The sequence below is a fragment of the Argiope bruennichi genome, chromosome 11 (genome assembly GCF_947563725.1).
Source record: "Argiope bruennichi chromosome 11, qqArgBrue1.1, whole genome shotgun sequence".
Taxonomy (NCBI): Eukaryota; Metazoa; Arthropoda; class Arachnida; order Araneae; family Araneidae; genus Argiope; species Argiope bruennichi.
Genome location: NC_079161.1, coordinates 58,140,297 through 58,157,395, shown reverse-complemented (window position 1 = coordinate 58,157,395; position 17,099 = coordinate 58,140,297). Strand labels below are relative to the sequence as shown.

Genomic DNA, 17,099 nt, shown 5'->3' with positions numbered 1-17,099 from the left:
AACTTTCATTCTAAATCAAGCACAAAGTCAAATATTCTTGTGAGTATAATAATTTAATAATTTATAATAGCAAAATTTGAAAAATTATATGTTTTAGCATTACAGAGGCATAACCATAATCAGCCACCTAGTGAACAATTGTATATTAAAATTAAATCCTCCTTTAGAAGTTTAAAATACGTAAAATTTTCTATTAAACTACGTTGATTTGAATTTTTTCTGTCTAATTTCAAAAGAAAATTCTGACAATTTTCATCAAGCTTCAACTATTCAATTTGAATTGTTCTAATGCTCGTACTTGTCCACCTGGCTTTCAGTTTTGGAACTATTGCAATCGCTGTTTGGATGAAGTGCAGATGTAAATAAAATGGTGTTTTGTTGTGTACCCTTATGTGGTGTTGACAGTTTCAAATGTGATTCATCTATCACATTTCACGAGTTCCCTTCTAATCCTGATCTTGCAGCAAAATGGATAAAACAGATAAATTCTGCCGTGAAAACCAAACAGAAACCAATGTGGTTTCCTCGCGGTCGATCTGTGATATGCAGCAAGCATTTTCTTCAAACTGATTTTAAAGATGAATCTGATAGTTTGAAACCTCGGTCTATACCAACTGTTTTTGGTCATAGATATATTGGTTTTAATCAAAATGATGATAATCAACCGGTTGCGAATAGAAGCAAAAAACCTCCACTTATTGTCAAAGTCAACAGACCATCCGCCAGTGGTAGTGACTTGGTGATTACCAACGTTTTTTCTCAATCAAACGATTTTAGCAATTCACATGATGAATTGTCCAAAACTGTATCATCTCTGTCACCACATTCTAAAGGTACGTTAAATTCTCATTCCGAGAAAAATGCTTATTTAGATTCTTTGCAAAACAAAAACAATTTTTTAAATAAAGATGTGTCAGAATCTGGTAAAGATCTACCATCGACCACAATTGAGACTGCAGTCGATAATGATGTTGTCACCAAATCATCCACTGCACCCGGAATTAGTATGCATAAATCTGACGAAGTGCGTAAAAAGAAAATGATAAAAAAGGAAAGCTCTAAAAATGAGCTTATTGAAATAGGACCGAATACATTTTTAAAAATTAATCCTGATATAATTAAAGTTAATAAAAAACAAACACCCACAGGTAATACTATCTTGCAGTTTATAATGGATCAGAAACTTGCTAATCAAGCCAGTAATTTACTTCCAAAAATTATAAAAACAACTTCATCTACTGAAGAGGCAAATAAACCAGGAAATGATAATTTTGAACAGTTGTTGACACCAGTTGATAAGCCTTCAGAAATTCCAGAAAAAAATTCCAATAAGTCCTTAGAAAAAAATGAAATAGTAGTTCAGCAAGTAATAGGCCATTTAGTCGATACTCATGTATGTCAAGATACATGCAAGGATTTAAAAGATATTGATGAAAATGATATGATGGTTGTTGATAATGATAATTCAACTATTAATGCTAATAACACTGTTTCAGACTCTGTAAACACAACTGCTGCTCCAAATATAAATGTGCTGTTGCAGTCGCCTTCAAAGTTAGCAACAGAAATTAACGATAATACATTAGCCCATAAGTCGGTAACTCATTGTCTAACCAAAGCACCTGTGCTATTTACTACTAATGTACCCCTCAGTCATTGTCTGACTGATAAATCCAAATATGCAGTACAGCTGAAGCAGAAAGCAAGACAAATTGCATCCCTGAAGCTTAAAATTGGAACTCTTACTAAAAAAATTGAAGAATTGGAAAATAGATGTATTGTCCAAGAAAGGCAGTTATCTTATTCTTTTATCAAAAGACTTAAAACCATTCGTAAAAATGCTGCTAAAGGTGATCCTTGTGCAACTTATATTCTTGAGCAAATCCGTTGTTACACTGGCAAGACTAAGATGCGATGGTCTGATTCGACTCTAACACAATGTGCAATATGGTGCAGAAAAGCTCCATATGCATATGAGTATTTCAAGAAAGCAGATTTTTTCAAGCTTCCTTGTTTGGGTACAGTGAAGCGGTATATGAAGAAACATCCAGAAATAAAATTTCAAAAGAAAATCAATCCTTTAAATCCAAATGAAAGCGACAGTTCTTCAGATTTTGACTTTGATGATACAGATAGTGATAAAGAAGGCAAGGGCAATAGTGATGAAGAAAATATTGAACCAGCAGCAGGTTGTGAAGTCATATTAAGTGAATCACAGATAATATCTGGTCCTGATCAGTCTCATATAATCTCTTCTCAGATAGATGTGAATTCAACTCAAAGCATCCCAACTACCATTGCTTCAATGCAAGAAGAAATAATAAATCCAACTGATACAGAAGCCGAAGTGAATAAAAATACCGAAAAATCGGATGGTCAAGTTGAACTGAATTCTTTTCCAATGACCGTAGATGGATCAAATATAGAAATCCAAGAAATAGTATTACCTTCTGGTGAAGTTGTTCAATGCTATGCCTCAAATCTTTGTAACGGAACTGATGTGGGAAATCAGTATTACATTATTCCGAATGTTGACCAGAGTTCAGGAATGGAACAGGAATACAATGTTGTTCAGACTACAGAATCATTACCAGTAATCCTACAAAATTTAGATAATTGCCAATTACCTATGCAACAGGAGCAATATATTTTTGTTACAAATTCTTCGGAGCAAGTTGAAGGTCCTGAAACTGAAGTCATTACTGCTTCAGTTTAGAAATTACTGTTTAAATTGTCTCTTCTTTGCATTGCTCAATGATTGCAAATAATTAGAACTAATTATTTTATTACTATTCATATATGTATATAAGTAATCACTCTGAAATAAACTGGTATAAATGAAACTCATGAGAAAATATGTATACACTTGTATAAAAGAAGGTGCCGATTATTTGCTCTTATGAAAAATAAAATTGTAATTCTTGATTTTATAAATTGTTATTTTGTTACATTACATTATTTTCTTTCGTTAACATTTAGTGATGGGTTTGTGTTTTAAATTATCTAATTTAGTCAGCATTAATTGAAGTTTTAAAAAAAGTGCTTTTTTTTTTTTTTCAGTAAAAAAAAATTAATGTAATTATCATGAAACCTTCTTTAAAATCTTATGAGTAAATATTGAAATGCTTATTATCTGTAACATTTATCACATAATATATAAATTTATGATTGCTATGTAGTGTAAATATCATATATGAGAAATCAGAATTTGTTGATATGAGATTTTCAGATTACACCTAGAATTTTAAGCTCTTTTATATATATAAAGCTACCATTCTGAGCTATATTTCTCATTTGCCTGCTGGTAAAACCCATTGGCCGTAAATATCGACAAATATTGAAAAATCAAAAATATATTTAATATTAGAATGTAGTAAAATTCAATAAATGCATTTTTAAAAAAACATAATATTTTTAATATAAAATATTATAGTATAGTACAAAATTAGTGAATTATTGCAAGTGACTACCCCCAAGGAGAATAATTAAAATAATTTAAAATGTCTATGATATTTTTATTGAAAAGGAATGAAATGCTGAAGATAATAATCTTTTTTATATATGGAAACGTGGTTTTTAAATCATAAAAAATGATTATTTAATAAACTGTCTTAAAAGCTATACTAAACTCTTCTGCATACTTTATAATAATTATGAGCAATATTTCTTAAAATCTACTCAATAATTTAGATTCTAAATATACAAATTATGATGGTACAAACAAAAAAATTGTAATTTTTTTAATTGATAAATTGTTAAATATGGTAACAATTATTCCTTAATAACATTTTAGTTTTCTATTGTTTGGTAGAAATTGTTGAAACATCTATACTGTAGTCTTTAGTTTTAATCTAAATTATTTTTATAGGTTCTTTATTTAAATTTGCTGATCTTACTTTTAATATATAACATTTTTTTTTTTTATTTGGTATTATAAAATTATGTAGCACACTGAATAACGAAGTTTGTTTTTCATTACATTTTATTTCTATTTAGATTAGCAGAAGACATGCATTTTGATTGTGTTGATTAAGTTCTAGAGGAACTTTTAATCAATATATTTCAGTTTTAAAGCTTAAATTATTATATTTCAATAATTTTTCACTATGCATGGATATCTAATACAGTGGCACTTGGGTAATTTGAATCTGTTTAGTACAAATTCATTATTAATTGAATTTTGCTCTTTTATGAATTTGATTTAGATAGTATTAAGATGTTGTCTGTCATTCTAATCTATTTATGTTAGTTTGAAATTGAATGTAAAAAAATATTAATTCTGATTAAGTAAATTTATTCATTTTGATTCCCTCGATAATGGTGAATGAATAATTCTTTTAAGTCCTTACAAAATCACATTGTTTTAAATTAAAATAGCAGTATACTGATACTCCTTGTTTTGAAATTTTATTGTATAAATGTATTCAAAAGACTATGTTGTTATTTCTTTAGTGAAATTCTTATTTTTAAAATTAGTAATTTTTCAATAATTATTATTTTATCTATTAAAATGTCTCATAGCTTTTTAATTATGCATCATATCTGAAAACTATTTCATGTTAAAACTAAATCTTCACTGCCATTTTCAGTGTAAAAATTTCAGTTTTCTGTTATTGTCTACAGTTTTAAACTAGTTTTTCTTATTTAGATTTTTTGAATAAATTGAATTATTTAATATTTCATTTTGTATTGTCGTATCAGTCAAATTAGCCATGTTCTGCTGTATTTTATGCATATTATTTATTTATATTAAAACTATTTCTCTAAATTCTGTTATATAATCCCCTGTATTGAGTTGAATCTAATTATAATTCAATTTTTTTAATGTATTCTGCAATTTTGATTTTTTTTTTTTTTTTTTTTTTCCCCATCCCATAAAAACTCAAAGCTAATTCTCTTATCTCGGGCATTGAAAAAAAATAATAATTCAGCATTTCCATACAGTTTTACCAATTTACGATTTTACTATTGTAAAAATAAACAAGATCACTTTATAGTAATTTTTTTAGTTTGTTCATTAGCATGGCTTGTGAATATAGTATGTAATTTTATATTAAAAAAAACTAAAAGAGCATGTTCAAAATTTGGAGAGTTAGCTGTTATTATCTGATTCAAAGTACAGCATTCAGTAAATTTCTTTTAAATTGTCTTAAAACACCAAAATGATTATAAATATGTAGTAAATTATAATTTTTTACCTAATTCAACTTGAGGAAAGAAGTATTGTTGCCAGTATTGAATGTAATAGAATTCAGATACCTTAATATTAGAATTTTTGTACGCAATTCAAATAGTCTAATGGTCCTACATTTTAAGAAGCAGTGAGAAAATTTTAACACATAATTCAGAGTATCATTGGATTCAATCTAAGCTAGCTTCTCTGCTGTAATCATATAAATGCCTTTAAGATAACTATATGCATAGAAAAATCAATTTCTTTTTAAGAAATTACTTCTTATCTCTTTATAAGGAATTTTAATGATGCAGTTAAAAAATAAATTGAATATTATTTACTAGTGTAATCAAATTCGTTTTTTTTTTTTTTTTTTTTTCCTTTATTTTAAAAATGAACTAAATAATTTTTCGCTTATGATATTTTTGAAGTTAAAAAAATAAAAAGAAAATATTTTCTTTGTTGAAATTTTGGCAAGCACTTTTTTCCTTAATTTCGATTTATAATATTTGTTTTAATCTTAAAAAGCAATTGCAATGTTGGGTGTTTTAATAGAATTGTGATAAAAATAGCAACTTCACAAAAAAATGAAATCTCATCTATTCTCCATGTTGCATTCAGCTCGGTTAATTTACAATATGTCAGTATTTTGAATTAATAAAAATTAAAATGTTATGGAATGCAGAATAAAATCTACCTATTACAATTCATAAATACAAAAATTATAGTAAATGTAGAATGTTCATGTAATGTTCCACTTTAGTGATTGTGCATGTAAATCTTCATCTCGTATGTGGAAGAAAAAAAAAGTCATGCGATGTAGTAAACCCATTTTGACTTTCTCAGATCTAATGGGACACATTTATACCAGTTTATTATGAAGTTGTTTCAAATCCATCCCAAATGGTTAAATCTGTATAAAAACCATTTTGACGTGGACCTTATGATTTTGAATCATATTTAGTTGATGAAAAGGGTACCTGAATCAGCAGCCTCTCTCCAAATATACCCAATCACACCAGTGGGAAAACATTTGGCGCTTAATGAATTTGTTATATACTATGTGACATTCTATGGTATGTGTCTTGATCCTATGGCCCACAAATGAATAGAAATACTGATATTATGTACCACACTATTTCTTCAGAGTTTTTATTTACTTAAAAGTGTCTCAAGACGCAATTTTAATAATTTTTATATGAAAGAAAATTGTTTTAGATTGTTGTTTTAAATATTGAGAAATTTAATACTAATAATTTTTTAAGTATTTAGATTTTTTCAATATTAGGAAACAAATTTTAATCAGTTTAAAAACTGTTATTTCTGTAGTGCCTACACTGGTTTAAGAGTGAAAAAGAATGAGATGATTTGTGCATTTTTTTTTTTTTTTCATCCTCATATTGTATATTTTATCGCCATTATATTCAAATATTTGTAAAAGTGAAATTTATTAGTATTTGTATATGTAAGATGAATGCTTTGTTTATTTAATTTTAATTTTCTTGTTTATTCAATTTATCCATTTTAGTTGATATTTTATTTTAAAAATCAATGTATAAGCATGTGTTTTCAGTTGTTGTTGTTTTTTTCGACATTTTATTTTCTTTAATAAATTGAATGTTTCATTATAATTGTGTTTATTATTATTACTTCCAAATTTTAACTAAAATTCTTCAGGTTATAAATGCTATATTCTTTTGAATTTTTCATTCATGGAATGTTTTTTTTTTAATAATTTTAATGCTTGTTATAACATTTTTTCTTGGTAGCATGATGATATATAAGGTTTTTTTGCTATTTAATTTAAATTGACTCTTCTTGAATTGTTCCAGTTTAGTTGTTGTTGTTTTGTGCAATTGTTTAAAGGCTAGTATAGTATCTACAAATTGTAATATGCATGTTTTAAAAATAATTTGAAACATCTTTCAGGGCAGGTCATTGGATCTAGTGTATAAAATTCAACAAGTAGTCACTTCTTCAATATTAAATGCTCACTAAAGAAAGCCTTTCAAAATTTTGATTAGATTTTTAATTAAAATTTTAATTGTAGCATTTCCTTTAGGTAACTTTAACATGATGATATATGTTTTTTGCTATTTAATCTAAATTGACATATTTCAGATTATTTCAATTTTAGTTTTCTTTTTTCACCCCTCCTCTAGTTGCTCACTTAAAATGGTCTTTTCAAAATTTTTGTTATGTTTTTAATTAAAATTAATCAAAATTTTAACATTTTGTTTAAATAGCTTCAACATGATGATAGATAATGTATTTTGCTATTTTATTTAAATTAACTCTTCAAATTATTCCAATTTTGGTTTTAGGCGTGTTTGTTTTTTCATGAAACTGCTTAAAAGCTGGTATGCTATTTACAAATTGCAACATATGTGAAGAATTGTGCATGTTCATCCGAAGGGGGAGGGGTTGAACTTTTGGGGGTCACAAATGGTGTTTTTAAAAATCATTAAAAACCCCTTTCAGTGCAGATCTTGGATCTAGAGTACCAAATTTGATAGGTAGTTATTTCTAGGTTAGTAGATACTAGCTATAGAAGTGCTTTTCAAAATTTTTATTAAATTTGTAAGTAAAATGAATCAAAATGTTAATGATTTTCTTTAGTAGTTTTGGAATATATTATTGGACAGTAACATTTTTAAAACAAAATCTTCAGGAATATCAGGTTTATTTCCATACTTTTTGTTTTGTTTTACTAATTTTGATATTTTTTTTTAAATGTCAGCTTATTTTACAACTACATTTTAATCGTTTTAATTACTTAATCGATACTAGTGAGCATTATAACAATATTAAATGCATTTTTGTGTGAACATTATTACAATTAGAAATATATAATTATTAATAATATTAAGAGAAAATTTTCAAAATAAAATGTAGCTAGTCGCCTTTGCGACCAACTGCTCGCTTACCATATTCATAACACCAATTTAACCATGCGATGCGCCTTTGAGCAACATCTTATACAACGAAAGAAACTGTTATTTTTTATTATACTTGAAATTTAATCATGGGGCAATTGTGATTATTCAGCTATTGTTTGACAACGAATTATAAAACCCTTTTGCGCATGCGTTAGGATGGGTCTAATTCGTCAAAATAGGTGTGAGTGGAAAGATTAAAGAGAGGATGTTTGCATTTAACAATAAAATAAACTTGAATTTCTCGCAGACTGAATTAAAATAATACGGTCAGAAACGACACAATACTCACATACACTTGAAAAAGAATTGTACAAAAAAGCATCTAATAGGGCGAAAATCAAGGTCAAAGAATGACGAAAAATTCCGGAAATGCGCTCATCCTTCCACGTCTCTCCCCTTAATGAGATAAAATCGTCGAAAAGGAGCCGTCTCAGAATACTCAAACGAACATTAAGCCGGGGACTCGGTCAATGTTTTATCTTGCGATATTTCATATATTAATTATTTATCATTATATCTAGCTATTAATTATTTATCTTGCGAAAATGAAGGATAGTGGCGGTAAGCTCCATTGATGTTACATTTATAAGTCATAAGCTTCCATATGAGATAAAAATTGGCAAAATGTGAACAATGATTGAAATTGGAGAACTCTCTCATGGCTTTATTCCATAAAAAATTTACAGTGAAGTGTGGTTCTTGCGATATATCTCCAAAAATGGTAGGGGTTGGGAATAGGCGAGCATTGTTGAAGTATATAGATATCATTAACTTTCAAATAAAATAAAAATTGACGAAACCAGTACAATGGCTGGGATTTGGCGAATTGTTGGGACTCTCCCCTACCCATAGCAAACATACGGTGAAGTAGTATTTTGAATATTTTTCTTGGAAATAAGAGGTGAGAGGGAAGGTGGCCATTAAATAAGATTTCATATCAAATAAATAAGATTTCCTTCATTCTCCTTGATAAGATTTGATATGAAATAAAAATTGGTGACTGGATGACAGATTTTTGGGGTTTCCCTGTTTATTCTAAATAGAAAGATAGATTAATTGGACCTAAAGTATTATTATGTTATGAGTTTCAAATTAGATGCTCACATTTCTTTTAAATTTTCCTTGATTCCCTGCACTTTTTTAAACAAATCTATTTTGGATTTAAATGTTGCAGAATGAAAACAAATCTAGGCTAAGTAGTATGTGTTGGTTCTAAAACTACTGAAGCTCTCAAATATTTATTACATGATGGAACTTATTTATTATTGGAACATAATATTACGTGTACAAGCTTTTCAAATGTACATTAATGCCGGGTTTACACGCGCCCAGTTATAAGACGGACAATAAGCAGCGCATACGTACAAAGGCTGTAAAATGTTCGGTCCATGGCAAGTACTTGTCCCGACGGGACAACAACATGTCGCTGTATTGTATTTTTTTCTTACTGTGTTTGCATTTGTAGAATTTGGCGAGGGTTTTTTTAGCGTGAAAAAATTTATCTCTTATTATAGACTAGCCGCCTTTGGCCACCAGTCGGTTCGCCAGTATTACCGCTCGCTACAATTTTCAATTAAACATTTTGAGTAACTGGTCTCTTAATAGATTCTCAAACAAAACATTTTTAATCTTCAAATTCTGATATTCATACCAAACTTATACTGTTGTTTAGATCGTTACGTTCAATTTACTATATATATTTTCCTAATCTGTTGTCATTTCCGGTAAAACTTCAACTTTAATTTAAAGTGGAAATGAGAAAATTGCAATTAATATAAAGATATTTTTTAATAAAACCAATTGTTTTGTTTTATTTATCATCTTTATTGTTATTTATTTATTATTATTGAATATGAGTATTGCAAACAGAATCGCTCGGTATTTAAATCTTACGTGAACTACAAAATATTTTTCATAATTTATGTAATATCTCAAAGAATAATTCAACAAAAATTTCTCAGATTCAGCATAAAATTCAGTTTTTAGTTTTGCTTTCAAAAGGATTGAAATGAAATCAATAATAATATTTTGTTCCGGCCTATAAATATATTTCAAAAATTATGAAGTCTAAATTTAATGCAGTAAGGTATCATATTCTGAGAAATATTCTGGACACACCAAATTTTAAATAAATGAATGAATGTTTCTATTTTCCACGATCAACTAAGACTTATTTATGAAGTTTTGAATGTTAAAAATTTAGAAAAACTCAACATTTTCATTATCTTAGGCCAATTAATCTTGAGAAACCTGCGCGCTGATTGGCTATTTTCTTTGAAACGATCGATGAAAAAATCTAAAATTATCATTTTTTTATTGAATAGTGATATATAAATTTTCATAAATCAGTCAGTTTCAGTGATTGATTTAGTTGATTGGAAATTAACTCTTTTTATTTAAAATATTAGTGTTTCAAGAACATTTTGTTATTCGTGATTTCCACAGCTGAAGCTTTATGTAAAATCAAAAATTCGTTATTTATTAGAGCATTTATTGAATCAAGTTACATAAAATATAATCATTTTCCATTTAGACCATTTTAGCAGATCTGTGTCTTACTAAAGGTTTACAAATTAGCTGTGTGGCCCTGATTTGAATGGATATCCTGTTCTTATTAAACAAAACTTGCCTTAAAATAAAACTGATTTATTGGATTAATAATATAGAGAGTGTAAAAGATCATAAAATAATTTTTCTTGAATTTATTTTTTAGAAAAAATAATATTTCATATTTGTTTCATTTCCTACAGACACGTGCCGAAAATTATATTTTTGCAGATTTCATTTCCAAAAAGATTTAATTTATTTTTAATTGGAGCTTTAATCAATGTGATGGCAACACTTTGAAAAAAGCTAATTTTTTCCCATGAATGCGAAACGTGCTCGTGCAGCTTAAATTTTATTTTTATTTTGTACGAAAAAAATTGTTGAAAAATATAGTTAAAATATTTATTTAAAAATTCATTAAAAATAGAAATTTAATTTTAAGGTTAAAACATTGGTATCATTTAAAAGATAAACTTTTGACCTTTAACTTCATGTAAAAATCTTTTTTGTACCGTAATATTTTCAGAAGCTATAACAGAAACACGCCAAAATTTCGCTTCATTTTTAAATAAATAAAATTCTAATTAAAAATTCGAAAAAGTAACCCCCAGGTGCACATTCTCGGCCTCCAAGGTATACACGTGCCAAATTTGGTAACTGTAGGTTGAATGGTCTGGCCTGTAGAGCGCCAACACACACACACACACATACTGAGCTTTATTATAAGTATAGATTAATTCCGACATTTTTTGCTCTTTCTAATGCGAGGCTTTTTTTTTTATTCGCCATGTCTTTTCTATAGTTTTTCAGATTTCGGTATGTTGACCGATATTGCGTATCATGCTAATACGATACGCAATGAAAAAAGAAAAATTCGATTACGCCAAATGGTAATTTATAGCCAAGCATGGAATGCCTGAATCTATCGTATGAAATTGTGACAAACAAAAAATCAGCCTTTTCTACGCATGCGCTGCCTACTGGCCGAATATAAAAACGACATTATATTATGTATCTATATATGTAAATTTCATAGGTCGTATAACTGTATATTGGGTAATTTTAGATGTGGGTCTTATATTGTGTAAACTGAAACATGGTAGAACTGTTGAGTGGCAAAATGAGGGCGTAATTCCCTTGCTTCTTTTAATTTTTTTTCTCGCACCCCTTATCAACTGGAAAGACAGAAATACTGAAAGGAAACATAATTAACTATGAAGCCTTTAATCTTATCCCTTAACTTATACACACAACAAAAGAGATAAGCGGTATTGGAGATAAATGTTATCAGCAATTCTGACGCTCATAATCATGATATGCCCAAAATGGTTGAAACATTTCGCTTTAAATTCGTTTTGGAATTTTCTTAAGTGCTTTTGACTAAGGGAAGTTTATTTATAATCTAGATATACCTGCTAAGAGGCGTTTGGTAAAGTGGTGTTTTTTTTTTTTTTTTTTTTTTTTTTTTGCATTATTGATAAAACAAAATGAGTATAGGAAAATTAATACATATCATATTCTACAAAAGAAGAAATTTTGATACTGTCCAAATCGAGAATGGTCAAAAATTTAAACATACTGAATACTTATATAGTCATGACTTGAGATTACCATATATTTAGTCTCACATGCAAAATTTTACAATCTGTTACGATTGTCATGACTTTTAAATTGTTGGTACATAAATGTATCCTTCAGTATTCTAAAAATACAAATTTTTCTCAAATTTACTTACTGTGGCACAATTAATATAAGATATCTACCGATGTTTCAAAATTATTTGTTATAGGTTTTAAGATATGTAACTATTTTCGAGATGAATTTCTTGAAAAGTGCTCTAAAATAGTCAGTTTAGAAGTTTATTAAATGATTTGCTTAAAATTTTGCAGATAGCTTAAGAAATATACTACCGATTGCCTGAACTAAAAAAATAAGCTGTATTTCTATCCACTATTTAAATACTGGAGTTCAAATGATAAATAATATAAAAGTTTCAATTTTTATCACATTGCGAAGCATTAAAATAACTAAAATATTTCTAAATGAATGGATTACTTATTCTCTTATTCATGAACTGTAGAATGTATTGAGAAATTACTATAATAAATCTGAATAAAAAATATACATTAGATTTTAATTTATGGGATTTATTTGTAAGAAAATACTGCTAAAGATGAGAATTTGGGAAAATAGCATATAAAAAAGTTTAAAATAGCATTAATATGTTGATAAATGCAAGTATGGAAATTAGCATAATTTCTCGAATATTGAAGTTAGAATCAAAATTCAACAGTTTTATTAAAAAAAACTGTTCAAACATTAAGAATATAAAATTTAAAAAATTCATATTTTTGCAAAATAATCAACTTTTTAACGTAATTATTCCACCTTAATCCCAAAATGTAAAAATTTTAAAACAACAAATTTCGTTTTTTTTTAAATATGCAAAGTTATATTTAATAATGTTTTTCATGGATATTAAATCAGATAAAAAGTTTAAAACATTGCAAAAGAATTGCTCATTTTCAGCGCAAATTCATCAAAGTATCATGTGAATAATTTCTTTGGAAATATATTTTTTGACGCTAACAACCTTTACAATACCTTTAGACTTTTTTTTTACAATCTAAGAACATAATCAAGCATTTCTAAAGAAATAACAAGCAGTATTGTGTTACTGAATTTTGATAACCAAAATTTTCTTCCGGCGCCATTAATGTAGAAAGAAAATGCTCTGTCAAAGGAGAACCTCATCGTCTTAGACCATTTCAAAACTTTGAACCTTAGGAGAGAAGTGTATTTGTTCATCGCATTTTTTTTCCTTTGATGTTGATTGGTAAGATACTAATGTACCTACTGAGTCACTGATAGCTTGTCTAAAACAAAGACTAAATATTAAAAGCTCCAATATTTACAGTGATTCGATGTTACCTTCTTTTGAATTCCATGCCATATAATTATGAAAAAATATATAATAAATTCTTTCTATTTTCAGTCAAAAAAGAATAAAACACTGATTTTTTTTGCAAAAAATGACAGGAGTCCATTTTATAATCGCTGTGTTTTTACATTTGCATAAATTTACTGTGTTTTTTTTTATATTTGCAAAATAGGATAGTAAATCATTCTTCGATTTTATGTCATAGATATGAAGACTAATATATATTATAAAAAATACAGTAAATAAAGGAATATATATACATTTTGATACAGCTTTGCAAATACAGTTTGATAAAAGTTATCGGTTAAAAGTTATGAAAAGAAAGATACTAAGTCTGTAAGAAAAGAAAGAAAAAAAGAAATATAGGATTCTGAGTCTCTTGACAGCTTGTCTAATACAAAGGCTAAATATTATAAAACTCCAATATTTACATTGATTCGACGTTACCTTCTTTTGAATTCCATGCCAGCCGTTGTCCTGGTCTAGGGGTAGCGCAACTTCCCCATGAGCTAGGTGTTCCGGGTTCAAGTAGTGGTTCGGGCATGGTTGTTCTCTTCCTTGCGTTCTCTCTGTAAGGTACGTGAATGAACCCCCCAACCGGTAAAAAGGGGTTGTGCAAGCCAGTTGTGTGCTATCTTCATTTGAGCTAGAAATCAGACTTCTTCCCTCGGGTGCTCAGGGGTCTTTACCCTCAGAATTCTGAGGGTATAGACCCTTGAGCAAAAGTTTGGCATACTGCGCAAAAGATTGGCATAAAATAGTCACACGACAAAAAAAAAAAAAAAAAAAAAAAAAAATCCATGCCATATAATTAGGGAAAAATTTATATAAATTCTCTCTATTTTCAGTCAAAAAAGAATAAAACACAGGGTTTTTTTTTGTTTTGTTTTGCAAAAAGTGACAGAAGTCCATTTTATAATCGCCGTGTTTTTACATCGATTTTTAGTTGTATTTGCATAATTTACACAATGTAAATAGGAAAATAATTCATTCTTCAATTTTATTTCATATATGAATTGTCTGGTCTAATATATATATTATAAAAAAAATAAGTAAGATAAAGGCATATATATAGAAAGCTTTGCAAATACAGTTTGATAAAAGTTATCGTTATTTGTTAACAATGAAACGTCCTTAAATGAAGCAGATATCTCACAATATTAATAAGAGCCATTTTAGATTTTTTGCACATGATTGAATATTCAGTTAATGTAGTAGGGTATCCTAGTAGTAATAACAAAATATTATTTTGGCATAGGCTTAACAATTTTTTTTATTGGTATCTACCTATTTATTCCACAAAGCGATGTATCGATTATCAGTAGAAACATATTTTCTAGCCCATTCACTGCCAGCCAATTTAATAACATTTGGACAGTTTAATACATTTGCAAAGCATTCTATTATGTGAAGCAACACTCATACCAGACATTTGGATTCTCTCGCTTTACTGCACCAATCTTAGCAATCAATCTCCAATTAGAGATGCATAATTAACGATTTTTTGAATAACAAATAATATTGCTATTGTTATTTTTAAATATGCGTTCCAAATATCTGTTATTTCAATCATATTATTAATTAAAATTATTACTTAATATTAAATATAAAATTTATTAATTGTAATTAATACTTAATTTACTAATTTAATTAACGTGTGATTGAATTAATTTATCTGTTTCAGCTTACTTCTTAAATTTTATTTTTTTTTCTCAAAACTATTTATTTAATTTATTTATTAGAGTGAACCATTTTCTGGGAAAGATGAGTTAAAAATATATGTCATTTCTTTAAAATGTTTACTTTAGTCCTATATTCTACCAATAGATGGCGCCAGCAGTAAACAGAGTACATGTAATCAAAGTCAATCATGTCACGAGCAATTAAAAATGATCTGTATGGAATAGTGCATCATCAAATCCGAATATCGGTCACTCCCGTAAAGTGGAGCGGTGACTTCGCACTTTCCAGTGAAGCCTCGCACTTTCCTGTGAAATCACCGCTCCGATAAATTTCAGTGATATGCAATTCAATGATACGATACGATAATTCCAATAACCGGTCCGTTCACTTTTCAATTCAATCACAGATTTCTTTCGAGAGCATCCATTGGACAGATCGTATCGTCACCGCTCCGGCAAATTTCAGTGATATCGTATCTATTTTTAGTTTCTATCGTGATCCAAAACCTGTAATCGAAATATCATCAGTAAGATATTATGAAGGATTTGAATCACACCCCTTTTGAAAAGTATTGATCACTTGTATTTGTGACTTTTTGATATTGGTTACGTAATAACCGCTCTGAAAATATTCGTCATCCTTATCTCCAATCTGAGAAGACATATAGATAGTTTCTTCTAGCTTTAGTCATACATAAGGTTTGAGTGATGGAGTCTTCTAGTGTAATTATGTTGTCACTGGAATTTTCCTCAAACACTCTTTAACGTCTCCATTTCACCCTGTTTGCCTGTGGTAATACACAGTATTATATACACTCTATGACTCTATGAGTTCTCTCGTAAAGTGTCAAATGTTTGTGCTTTGCGCATATGAATAATCAAAAGATTGTTCTATTAATCTCTAAGATTTAAAAAAATGAGATCTCAGTCACTTTTGTATAATATTGATTTCTACCTTTTTAAATTAGTCATCTAATGAATGCATTTTCTACCTTGAATTAAGAATAAGTTCCTTAATAAATTATTTTAAATATATATATATATATATATATATATATATTTGCTGGGTGAACTCTAAATTATAAAACAAGAATTAAAAAAAATATATAGATGCAGCTGAAAAACCTTGATTTTTATCCTTCTTAAATTCCATGTTGAAGAATGATTACTCTATTTTCAATCTTGTAGGAAACGTCAAATATGATGATGAGAAGTTGCTGTATAAGTAAGTAATTTTTTTTTCTTTGGGGTGAGGATAAAACAATGTTGTGGGAGTGAATTAATTTGATATCAATGTCCAGTATGTGCTGCACAGGAATGGGACTCATTTTGCGTTTATCTCAATCACTGCTTTAGTGTCATGGCGGTCTGATCGTTCAGTTCACCCTGAATGCTTCTATAGGGCGGGGATATATTTTTTTGCGTTTGATCGTTTGAACAGTATTATGTTTGTGAAATTAGAATTTTGTAATTGAATGGCTTTTGTATAACAATTTCTTTAACACACCTCTATTCACACAAAATGTCCCAAAAAAAAAATTGCTAAGATATCTAACACTGCCCGGTATGCAGAAAATCGAATAACATTGTAAATTGTACAATATTTTGTCCTAGGGATAACTAGCATCATCATGTGGTAGAGATGATTGATTTCTAAGATACTATATAGAAATTTCTAGATACATTGGTGTGTTCTTGATAAGAATATGGTAGAAAAAAATTGTTTGATATATCTAATAATAAATATTAGCATTTGCATGCAGTTTCCAAAAAATTTTTTTATTAATTTATTATTAATCCAAAATTTTTTTTCTATA

General features: G+C 28.2%; 1 protein-coding gene across 1 annotated transcript; it reads left to right on the top strand.

The window, feature by feature from the left end:
• The first annotated feature begins 334 nt into the window (after nt 1-334).
• Nucleotides 335-3,664, top strand: LOC129957629 (uncharacterized). The gene has a single exon (XM_056070058.1). It carries the CDS (start codon nt 368-370, stop codon nt 2,714-2,716), a length of 2,349 nt encoding a protein of 782 aa, XP_055926033.1. The 5' UTR covers nt 335-367; the 3' UTR covers nt 2,717-3,664.
• The last annotated feature ends 13,435 nt before the right edge of the window (nt 3,665-17,099 follow it).

What these genes read in the sequence shown, in the direction of transcription:
- LOC129957629 (XM_056070058.1), top strand. Translation starts at nt 368, where the DNA reads ATGGTGTTTTGTTGTGTACCCTTATGTGGTGTTGACAGTTTCAAATGT.